The sequence below is a fragment of the Saccoglossus kowalevskii genome, chromosome 13 (genome assembly GCF_978046115.1).
Source record: "Saccoglossus kowalevskii chromosome 13, keSacKowa6.1, whole genome shotgun sequence".
Lineage (NCBI taxonomy): Eukaryota > Metazoa > Hemichordata > Enteropneusta > Harrimaniidae > Saccoglossus > Saccoglossus kowalevskii.
In genome coordinates, this window is record NC_140653.1 from 2540525 (window position 1) to 2553615 (window position 13091).

Sequence of the window (13091 nt, forward strand, 5' to 3'; positions counted from 1 at the left end):
GTCATGGTATTGTATGAATAGTAGCAGTAGTGATATATCATGGTATTGTATGAATAGTAGCAGTAGTGATATGTCATGGTATTGTATGAATATCACAAGTAGTGATATGTCATGGTATTGTATGAATAGTACAAGTAGTGATATGTCATGGTATTGTATGAATAGTACAAGTAGTGATATGTCATGGTATTGTATGAATAGTAGCAGTAGTGATATGTCATGGTATTGTATGAATAGTAGCAGTAGTGATATGTCATGGTATTGTATGAATAGTATAAGTAGTGATAAGTCATGGTATTGTATGAATAGTAGCAGTAGTGATATGTCATGGTATTGTATGAATAGTACAAGTAGTGATATGTCATGGTATTGTATGAATAGTACAAGTAGTGATAAGTCATGGTATTGTATGAATAGTACAAGTAGTGATATGTCATGGTATTGTATGAATAGTACAAGTAGTGATATGTCATGGTATTGTATGAATAGTACAAGTAGTGATATGTCATGGTATTGTATGAATAGTACCAGTAGTGATATGTCATGGTATTGTATGAATAGTACAAGTAGTGATATGTCATGGTATTGTATGAATAGTACAAGTAGTGATATGTCATGGTATTGTATGAATAGTACAAGTAGTGATATGTCATGGTATTGTATGAATAGTAGCAGTAATGATATGTCATGGTATTGTATGAATATCACAAGTAGTGATATGTCATGGTATTGTATGAATAGTACAAGTAGTGATATGTCATGGTATTGTATTGTATGAATAGTAGCAGTAGTGATATGTCATGGTATTGTATGAATAGTACCAGTAGTGATATGTCATGGTATTGTATGAATAGTACCAGTAGTGATATGTCATGGTATTGTATGAATAGTAGCAGTAGTGATATGTCATGGTATTGTATGAATAGTAGCAGTAGTGATATGTCATGGTATTGTATGAATAGTAGCAGTAGTGATATGTCGTGGTATTGTATGAATAGTAGCAGTAGTGATAAGTCATGGTATTGTATGAATAGTAGCAGTAGTGATATGTCATGGTATTGTATGAATAGTACAAGTAGTGATATGTCATGGTATTGTATGAATAGTAGCAGTAGTGATAAGTCATGGTATTGTATGAATAGTACAAGTAGTGATATGTCATGGTATTGTATGAATAGTAGCAGTAGTGATATGTCATGGTATAGTATGAATAGTACCAGTAGTGATATGTCATGGTATTGTATGAATAGTACAAGTAGTGATATGTCATGGTATTGTATGAATAGTAGCAGTAGTGATAAGTCATGGTATTGTATGAATAGTACAAGTAGTGATATGTCATGGTATTGTATGAATAGTAGCAGTAGTGATATGTCATGGTATTGTATGAATAGTACCAGTAGTGATATGTCATGGTATTGTATGAATATCACAAGTAGTGATATGTCATGGTATTGTATGAATAGTACAAGTAGTGATATGTCATGGTATTGTATGAATAGTACCAGTAGTGATATGTCATGGTATTGTATGAATATCACAAGTAGTGATATGTCATGGTATTGTATGAATAGTACAAGTAGTGATATGTCATGGTATTGTATGAATAGTAGCAGTAGTGATATGTCATGGTATTGTATGAATAGTAGCAGTAGTGATATATCATGGTATTGTATGAATAGTAGCAGTAGTGATAAGTCATTGACTCACTGAATGAATAGTACAAGTAGTGATATGTCATTGACTCACTGAATGAATAGTACAAGTAGTGATATGTCATTGACTCACTGAATGAATGAATTAACAGAATCTTAATTTAGATAAAATGCCAAATATTGTGAGAATATACTTTCCTTTGAATTAGCAAATTTATAAATTATTTGACACTTTTGACACTATTTCATAGTACACATGTGGTCATTGTATACTCCCCTGAACAACAGTGTGCCACATGGTAGCTATTAGCACACAATACATGTAACAATTAAACCAAGCTACTTACATTCTGGAGTTGGTTTAATGTCCTTCAGTTCACGCTGAAACTTTCCAACACTTGATCTCATTTTGTCAATTTGTTGTTTCACCTTCACCTCTAAGAAAAGAAACACAATTTGAGTGAGTGGTTGAAAACTGTGTACAATGTACATTCTTGTCATGTAAGAACTGTCTTGTATTGTGTACCTCCCTCACACTACTCAATGTTACTAATTTACTAATAAGATTGTAAGACATTCATAAATATACATATCAGAAACAGACAACCTATAATGTATAATATTTGGAGGATATGGCAACAAATTTGAAAATTGAAAAAATCAATTTAGAAGGGAGATGATATAAAAAAAACAAGCCATGCATGGCACAGTCCCCGTTAGTTATCAAATTTAAGACATAAAGTTTTGTTTATAGTAATATAGCTGGAATATAACCATGTCAGGAATATTTTTTAACATTAAAATGATTGACATTTGTATCTGATCGTCAAACAAGTACTTGTCCATATTGAGAGATATAGCTCTGGAACAGCATTCAAAATCAGCCATTTTGAATACATGTATATATATATATATATATATATATATATATATATAACATGATATATAAAATTTGAATATAATCAGTCAAAGCATTTAAGAGATATGGCTCTAGAAGCCCAATCATTAAAACAAAATGACCTGTAATGTCTAATGTATGTTATAAGTTTGAACAAAATCCATCCATAAATGCAAAAAATGCTTGATATTTGAGGATTTTTTTAGCACAGAAACAGCCACCATTTGGCTACTTTGAATAGGATCGTCAAACCAATATATCCGTATATCTATGACATGATGTATAATGAATATTAAAAATTTGAACATAATCAGTCAAAACAAGTCAGACATACAGTACTCATTTCGCCCAACCTCCCGCCTGCTTCCGGATTTCGATCGCTTTTTTTTTGCTCGCTTTGTTCAATTCGACCGGACAATTTCCGCTTTATTTTCGACCGCGCAAATCCAGAAGTATCGCTCGCCTGACAACGCAATTGTCTGCATTTACAGTTCATTACCTATTGTTTCATGTACAAGTGTATCATTTTTGTTTTTATGATGTCAATATAAGAATAAATACAATCAGAAATTTATAGAACGACCGTTGAAAAAATATGGTGGATCACACTGCCATATAAAATTGGTAATAATACATACACGTAGTAAAAATGTCCACCATAAACAAGATCGAACCAAACATGTGAAATCAAATACGGCACTGACACAGACACATGAATATAATATGAAATAAAACCATTCTATTTTTGGTGGAGAGCGAAAAATGTCGTTGAGTAACCGTGTGTAGGGTGACGGTTGACATGCACGCATGGTTTGGGTTTAACACGGGTCAAGTTGTAATTATGTTAAAATCTGTGGCACCTATAACAATTGAAGAATATCTGCAGGAATAGTAAGACTGTGAAAAAAACGACCAATCGATTGTTATAAAATGACCGTAGTGTACAATTTGTCAAATAAATACAATACTTGCAAATGTAATGTCGGCCAGCGCCCGTCTTACTTGTCCGAAATTTTTTAACTAGGCGGCTGGCAAGCAGACTAACACGTTACATAAACTTGTTGATTTACAATTATGGTTTTTATTTTTGCGCCCAATGTCTCGTTATAAAATAAAGGATTCAAATTTTGCAGGGTATTCCGTTTTGCGAACTCTGGGCGAAATACTTTCATGAGCTGTACGTAGTTCACTTACAGCCAAAACAAAGTCAGCTTGGACATTAAGTTGTGAGACGCGACAAAACAAACGCTGCCAGTGATAGTGAATAAAAGAACAAAATAAACGCAATCAAAGGCGCCGACCACACGCTTTGGAAAAAAATAGAACGCGTTGCCAAGTGGAATCGCACCTGCATCTCAACGACGTCTCTGGTCATGAGCAGGGTAAACGACGTCTCTGGTCATGAGCAGGGTATGCCGTGTCTTAGAAAACTTGAAAGTTAAAAAGGAATCAGTATCGGGGAACCATTCACAATGTTTGTGTGAAAAATCCCACGCGAATGTTCGTTGTTTTTCTGTTACACACATTATGGTACCTGAATCCCGATTAATTCATAAATATGAATCGGTAAGGGTAAATTTCCTGCAATCCTTCAAGATTAAATTTGCCTCTGAAAATCTTTTTAACGATGACCTGGAAGATTGCCATGATTGAGTGCCATAATTTTGGTTTTAAGATTTATTCAGTATAATAATACAAATGTTCATCCCAACAGAGGTGGACATACAGTTTTAGCATCAGGAACCTGTAATGTCTAATATATGTACCAAGTTTGAACGAAATGCATCCATAAATGCCAGAAATGCTTGATATTTGATGATTTTTTAGCACAAAAATGGCCACCGTTTGGCCATTTTGAATAGGATCGTCAAACCAATACATCTGTCTATCTATGACATGATGTATAATAAATATTTAAAATTTGAACATAATCAGTGAAAGCAAGTCAGACATACATGTATGGCCTGAGAACCACATTCATTAAAACAAAATGGCCGCAATTTTGAATCTAATCTGAAAAACAAAATTATTTGCATCAAGGTCCCATAATGTCTAATGTATATACTAAGTTATAACAAAATCCATCTGTAAACAGCCGAAAAATGCTTGATTTTTATGATTTTTAGCACAAAAATGGCCGCCATTCAGCCATCTTGAATCAGATCCTGAAACAAATTGACTTGCATATGCATAATATCATGTATGATGTATGTGTAAAGTTTGATTGTGATTGGTTCAGGCATTTCTAAGATACAGGTCCGGACGCACGCACAGACGTATACACGCACGCCAGGAGGTCAAAACATAAGTCCTCGTTTTCGAACTGCGTCCGAACGGGGACTAACAATTACAAATGGGTGTTTATCAGAAAACCAATTCTATAGGAAATGCTTCACAATGAATTTTGATTAGGAAGGCAAAAATGCTTGACCAAGTTCTGACCAAGATATTATAAGAATACAGTAACCATGGCATTTGGTATATGGTACATCAACGTATATTGGGAAATGGGTGAAATAAAGCAGGTTAATTTTTGGTATTTATTTATGAAGGTAGTTTTCATTCATGCTACAAATAACCTAGTAAAATATATACAGAAGATAAGTTACTTTCAGCTTTTCTTTCATTGTTTAATTTCAATTCAGCCTCTTCTAGAATGCAAAATAATTTGCGGAATTCACTTCTTTTGTTGTATAGATGGGTATTCTTCTCTCTGTCCATACCAAGAATTCTGTTGAAGAAATTTAACAGGTTGTGAAAACATTGAAAGTGACATTGAACCACTATTTAGTTATTTTGTTGCTGATAAACTTTACAAACATAGCAAAACTATTGAAACCTTGCCCGCAAGGGAATAGTTCATACAACTGGTTCAGTTAAGACCAAGAATTGGCTAAATGTTCTACACTTTTTCTACTTTCTACTTGCTGTTGTATATTTGTCCTTTTCAATCTCATTGCATATTGAATATCTTTCCTTCTCTAGTTGTGAGATATTTTGCCTCTTTATTTTTTTTTCTTAACTGACGATAACATTGGTCTTTACATTTCTGTTTTATATATTGTCTTGTATATTCCCTCTTATGATCAATAACATCAGCTTTCACATGCATCTTTTTTATTTCATCAAGCTCAATTTGCCTGACTGTGTGTAATTCTTTACTTAACATATCATATTGAAGGGATGAACTAACATCAGTCTTATGCCAAAAAAAAAATTGTTTTGTTGCCCTCAGTGGCCGACCAAAAAATACAAAATATCGAGTCACGTTTTTTTTTTTTTTTTTTTTTTTTTTTAATACATGTTTATTGTGTATGCATTAAACAGTGTTTATGACATGAATCTCGCATGTTTATCACGTGACTTCGTGTGACGAAGGAAAGCACTTTTACGGACATTTGAGTTAAATAAGGACCGCGTTGTTGAACCGATTCAATGCAATGCTGTTAACAATACCGATGACGTCATATCTTCAAGCCGTACACCGACTCAGCGAGTGATGGCGGACATTCCTTCATTCATAGACTCTTCTGACCAGGTTCTTTCACAGGCTTTGTCCGGGGATCGACAAGTGACCGTTCCGGATGACGAGGTTCGCCGCGATATAACTGAATTACGTCAAAATTTGCAAGGTTTGCGCGAGTCAGTCGATGCAATACGTCAGCTCCAAGAAACCAATATGGCGGCCTCCACCAGCCTTGGCAACAACGACGGCACTGGTCTTGCAAATTCGTCAATGAGCCTAGTAAGAGAGACATCTCCGACCAACATCGGGTCAACTAGTAGTCATTCAATTGAAAAGAATAAGTTTGGTGTTTCTTCGAACGATCTGCCTAAAATAGTGTCCATTTCAACAACACTCAAGAAGAAAATAATCGAAGGTAATTATGTTAATCTCGCTGCCTTATTGATACCTGCTCATGAACTTTCAGAGAACAGATTGATTACTGACTCGATGGGAAATGAAATTAAGATTAAAGGGAACCCGGACCCACGTTTGAACAAGTCTTTGACACTTAGTGAATTTCTCATGGCCTTTGGGAAATACAAAGCCGTAATGTGTGAAGCTTACCCTGGGAGACGGGAGGAGTTAGAACTCTACACTACAGATATCATTGCCATGGCCAACAGTTTTGGAGGTGGTCTTTTTTATGATTACCTGGTGGAGTTCACCACCAGAGCAGCTGCATGGTGGCAGCAGCAGAATATTAATATTGATTGGTCAGTCAGAGATACAGATATTTTTATGAGGCTTACAGCTGGGCGTAAAGCAGCGGCATGTTCACTTTGCTAGAGTTCATTGCATTCGCAACATTTTTGTCCACGTAAACACTCTGTGCGTGACAATCAAGATTTTTCAGCTCGTGGCTCTATGGATGTCAGAGGTAGAGTTCGTTTGTTTCAAGGGGGACGTGAAATTTGCAATAATTACAACTTTGAGAGGGGTTGCTTCCGTTCTCAGTGTCCTCTATTGCATGTGTGTAGTTCATGCAGGGAAAACCATTCAGCAAGTAAATGTTCAAAGGCACAACCCACAAGCAAGCCCCAACAATCTAAGCAATGACTACCCACAACAGCTAGAGCACCAATTAAGGTGGATAAATTGGAACATGATCTTCGTTTACATCCAGATAGGGATTTTGTCTCACACTTATGTTCAGGCCTTCGACATGGTTTTTTGACTGCTAGTTATGAGTGCCGGAATAATTTCTCTGCCCAGAAGGATATCCACATACTGTATCTAGACTGTTGCAAGTAGAATTAGATAAGTGCTACCTAATAGGCCCATATGACACTCCGCCATTTCCTATTTATAGAGTTAGTCCACTGTATCTAGACTGTTGCAAGTAGAATTAGATAAGTGCTACCTAATAGGCCCATATGACACTCCGCCATTTCCTATTTATAGAGTTAGTCCACTGGGAATAGCAGAAGGCAAGTACTCTAAGAAGAAAAGGCTAATTGTGGATCTATCAGCCCCACATGATCTGTCAGGGGTGCCGAGTTTAAATGAGTTGATTGACAAGGAGCTTTATTCTCTGTCATATATTAGAGTAGACGATGCCATAGCCCAACTACAACTTTTAGGCACACATGCCTACATGTCAAAATATGATATTACGGATGCTTTCAAGCAGATTCCTTTGCATCCCTCCATTTGGCACTTACATGGTGTTAAGTGGAAGGGGAAGTACTACTTTTTCGTCAGGCTTGTGTTTGGCAGCAGATCAAGTCCAAAGATTTTTGACCGGCTTTCGCAGGCAATATGCTGGATTGCTAAACATAAGTATAACGTAAATTTTATCATCCACTTACTTGATGATTTTTTAACAATTGACGCTCTTGAGGAGGATGCCATACGTACTATGGCTATCATGACTATGTTGTTTTCGTCTTTGAATATTCCCCTAGCACCTCACAAAACAGTGGGTTCTTTACTTGAGCTAGAGTACTTAGGGATAATGTTAAATTCTGCAGATATGGTTGCCTTTCTACCAGGCATTAAGAAGGACAGAATAACTAATATTATAGCATCACTGACAACAAGAACTACAGTGACCAAGCGCGAGTTATTATCATTGCTAGGGCATTTAAACTTTGCAGCTAGAGTAGTTCCGCCGGGGCGGTCATTTATATCCTATATGCTGCAGCTGGCATCATCTGTGCGTAAACTTCATCATCATGTGACTTTAAACAAAGATTGCCGCATGGAATTGACTATGTGGAAAGTATTTCTGCAGAATTGGAATGGTATACATATGTTTCTTGATGCTGAGCTGGTCAATGCATCTGATTTGCAAATTTATACAGATGCTGCATCCACAGTGGGTTTCGGAGGATTCTTCCAGGGATGATCAGCAGAGATGATCGGTTTGAAAGATGATGCATTTTCCATGGCATTCTTAGAATTATATCCTATTGTCATAGCTGCCTTGTTATGGGGTAGCTATTGGTCACAGAGGCGCATTAGGTTTAACTGTGATAACCAGGCTACGGTGTATATTATTAAGAAGGGAAGGGCATCTTCACGGTGCCATGATATCAATAAACTTATGCGTCGTCTCACTTTGACAGCTATGGAAAATAATTTCATTATCACTGCACAAACCTACCCGGAGTTCGAAATGACATTGCTGATTCACTCTCCCGTTCGCAATTACAGAAGTTCCGCTGCCTGGCTCCTACGGCTCAGCTGCAGAAAACACTTTGTCCACCATACTCAGAAGTGATCCATGTTTAGGTCAGGAAGTTAAACAATTGTGGAATTCCTCAGTGACGGAGAAGACTAGACAAGTTTATAAGACTGGTTTATCACATTTTATCAGGTTTAATTTGATGCATAATGTTCAATGCTCAGTGACTTGTCTTCCTACGATTTCTGAGAATGTGCTTTTGCTTTTGCTTTTTGTAACGCATTGTTTCAGACGTTTACACTTAAGTGCGTCTACTATACTATTGTATATTGCTGGAGTTAGGTTTGCTTATATTGAGTCTGATGTACCGAATCCCTGGAAATGTAAAGGCGGTGAACTTTTGAGGTTAAACTTATTGCTAAAAAGGCAATTAAACATGAACAACGTCCTGTAGGTAGGATAAGATCACCTTTTACAGCAGATATTGTAGCAAGTTGTGTGGAAACACTAAGAATGGGAGTATTCACACCTTACATAGACTGCCTTTTAGAAGCAGTTATTTTGTCAGCTTTTTTCGGCTTCTTACGTTGCGGGGAATTTACTGTTTCTAATTTTTTTTCGATTCGAGACTGAATTCATGTGTTGAAGATGTTACGTTTAGTGGCAACGTTTGTGCCTTCCTTAGACTTAAAGCGTCTAAGACAGATCATTGCCATAAAGGCACCATCATTACTCTGTACTCTAATGATCACTTGTGCCCAGTTTCGGCCTTGCGGAGTTACTTAACACAGCGTTACGAAATTCCACCTAATGTTAAGCCAAGTGATCCTTTGTTTATTTTACCTGGTAATCGTTCTTTGACACGAACAGTTTTCTTGCAGTATTTGCATCAGCTATTAAGCTTAATCGGATTGGATGCCTCTCTATATACAGGGCATTCATTTCGTATCGGTGCAGCATCAACAGCAGCCAAAGTGGGCATTCCTGATCACATGATTAAAACACTTGGTCGTTGGACCTCAGACTGTTATACTAGGTACATTCGTGTCTCAGGTGAATCATTAAGTGAGGCCTAATCTGCACTAGTCCATGATTGTTAGAAACAATTTAGTTTTGGATATGGAGTAGTGTCACATTTAGTATAAATGTACTTTTAGTGGAGGAGAGGAGTTTATATTGAGTAGTGTAGTTCTATTTATGTTTTTACATGTGCATGTTTATTTATTAGATTGCCTGTAGTATTTTCAGGTATATTTAAGTGTTTTCTTTTATTTGCGTTCTACTTTACTATTTCATCTTGGGGGTCTCTCTGCAGTTGGTCATCTGCATCGTTTGGGGGCTTTGCTTTTAGGTGGGCAATTTTCCCCCCAAGATAAACATTGTAATCCTCAATGGGCCATTCCAGTTTATATCTGCACCCCCCCCTGTTGATGAGGTCGGATTTCCAGCACTGTATGATGGGGAAAATACCCCGGAATTCCAACTGTATATGGAGAAACAGAATCTGGAAATCCAGACGAGTATGGAAAAACAAATTCTGGAAATCTAGGCAGTTATGGCTACTAAATTAAATATGGCCTAGTTTATCTCACCACATAGCGGTTGATGAGGTTGGATTTCCAACACTGTATGACTGAAAAAACTTGGATTTCTGACTGTATTGGGCCAGTATGAAATAGTTATTTCTGAAATTAGATAATGATGGTGGGACGAATGAGCTCATCAACACCGTGAATCAGGACTAGTTTGGATTTCCTTTATCAGATATAAAATTTTGAACTTGGTAAATTAGCATATAAGAGTGATATTTGGAAATCCAACTCTGTATGGTGTCACAAAGGAACTCATCAACACCATAAGTAGGACCTATAGTTTTGGATTTCCATCACTGTATGGTGAATGGTGATTTGGAAATAAAACTTTGTATGACTCATACACCCATGGAAATTATACCCTGTATGAAGTAAACACACAAACTCATCAACAGGGGGGGGGGTGCAGATATAAACTGGAATGGCCCAATACTAGTTCATATCTCATTGTTCATATCATTGTAGTTACAGTGCTCGCTGTTTCTTCCTCATAGCTAACTGATTTTTTTGTAGTTGCAGTCACGCTGTTTCTACCTGTAGAGCTACCTCTACCTACTAATTCTTGTTCTTGTAGAGCTACAGTCACGCTGTTTTTCTACCTTGTAGTTGCAGTCATGCTGTTTCTACCTGTAGTTGCAGTCACACTGCTTCTACCTACATTTACTAATTCTAACAATATCATTTGAGGGCTAGTATAGTTTTTTGAACAATGTCGTTTTACATGCTTTTATTTCAGTTAAATATTTATTTCTCTTTGTGTTTATTCTACTGTTTTCATGTCTGGGTGCTCACCGTGTCACCATGCAGTGTGTATCGCCTATTGTTATGTTTCATGTCTGGGTGCTCACCGTGTCACCATGCAGTGTGTATCGCCTATTGTTATGTTTCATGTCTGGGTGCTCACCATGTCACCATGCAGTGTGTATCGCCTATTGTTATGTTTCATGTCTGGGTGCTCACCATGTCACCATGCAGTGTGTATCGCCTAGTGTTATGTTTCATGTCTGGGTGCTCACCATGTCACCATGCAGTGTGTATCGCCTAGTGTTATGTTTCATGTCTGGGTGCTCACCATGTCACCATGCAGTGTGTATCGCCTAGTGTTATGTTTCATGTCTGGGTGCTCACCGTGTCACCATGCAGTGTGTATCGCCTAGTGTTATGTTTCATGTCTGGGTGCTCACCATGTCACCATGCAGTGTGTATCGCCTAGTGTTATGTTTCATGTCTGGGTGCTCACCGTGTCACCATGCAGTGTGTATCGCCTAGTGTTATGTTTCATGTCTGGGTGCTCACCGTGTCACCATGCAGTGTGTATCGCCTAGTGTTATGTTTCATGTCTGGGTGCTCACCGTGTCACCATGCAGTGTGTATCGCCTAGTGTTATGTTTCATGTCTGGGTGCTCACCGTGTCACCATGCAGTGTGTATCGCCTATTGTTATGTTTCATGTCTGGGTGCTCACCGTGTCACCATGCAGTGTGTATCGCCTAGTGTTATGTTTCATGTCTGGGTGCTCACCGTGTCACCATGCAGTGTGTATCGCCTAGTGTTATGTTTCATGTCTGGGTGCTCACCGTGTCACCATGCAGTGTGTATCGCCTAGTGTTATGTTTCATGTCTGGGTGCTCACCGTGTCACCATGCAGTGTGTATCGCCTATTGTTATGTTTCATGTCTGGGTGCTCACCGTGTCACCATGCAGTGTGTATCGCCTAGTGTTATGTTTCATGTCTGGGTGCTCACCGTGTCACCATGCAGTGTGTATCGCCTAGTGTTATGTTTCATGTCTGGGTGCTCACCGTGTCACCATGCAGTGTGTATCGCCTATTGTTATGTTTCATGTCTGGGTGCTCACCGTGTCACCATGCAGTGTGTATCGCCTAGTGTTATGTTTCATGTCTGGGTGCTCACCGTGTTACCATGCAGTGTGTATCGCCTATTGTTATGTTTCATGTCTGGGTGCTCACCGTGTTACCATGCAGTGTGTATCGCCTATTGTTATGTTTCATGTCTGGGTGCTCACCGTGTCACCATGCAGTGTGTATCGCCTAGTGTTATGTTTCATGTCTGGGTGCTCACCGTGTTACCATGCAGTGTGTATCACCTATTGTTATGTTTCATGTCTGGGTGCTCACCGTGTCACCATGCAGTGTGTATCGCCTATTGTTATGTTTCATGTCTGGGTGCTCACCGTGTTACCATGCAGTGTGTATCGCCTATTGTTATGTTTCATGTCTGGGTGCTCACCGTGTCACCATGCAGTGTGTATCGCCTAGTGTTATGTTTCATGTCTGGGTGCTCACCGTGTCACCATGCAGTGTGTATCGCCTATTGTTATGTTTCATGTCTGGGTGCTCACCGTGTCACCATGCAGTGTGTATCGCCTATTGTTATGTTTCATGTCTGGGTGCTCACCGTGTCACCATGCAGTGTGTATCGCCTATTGTTATGTTTCATGTCTGGGTGCTCACGGTGTCACCATGCAGTGTGTATCGCCTATTGTTATGTTTCATGTCTGGGTGCTCACCGTGTCACCATGCAGTGTGTATCGCCTATTGTTATGTTTCATGTCTGGGTGCTCACCGTGTCACCATGCAGTGTGTATCGCCTATTGTTATGTTTCATGTCTGGGTGCTCACCGTGTCACCATGCAGTGTGTATCGCCTATTGTTATGTTTCATGTCTGGGTGCTCACCGTGTCACCATGCAGTGTGTATCGCCTAGTGTTATGTTTCATGTCTGGGTGCTCACCGTGTCACCATGCAGTGTGTATCGCCTATTGTTATGTTTCATGTCTGGGTGCTCACCGTG

General features: G+C 38.4%; 1 protein-coding gene across 1 annotated transcript in view; it reads right to left on the minus strand.

The window, feature by feature from the left end:
• The window catches only part of LOC100377612 (coiled-coil domain-containing protein 112-like), a 62707-nt gene that overhangs the window by 28478 nt on the left and 21138 nt on the right, over nt 1-13091 (minus strand). The window contains exons 3-4 of the mRNA XM_085506860.1: nt 5163-5284; nt 2003-2092 (exon numbers count right to left, since the gene is read on the minus strand). Coding sequence (XP_085362986.1) covers nt 2003-2092; nt 5163-5284 — 212 coding nt within the window. The remainder of the gene's footprint in view (nt 1-2002; nt 2093-5162; nt 5285-13091) is intronic.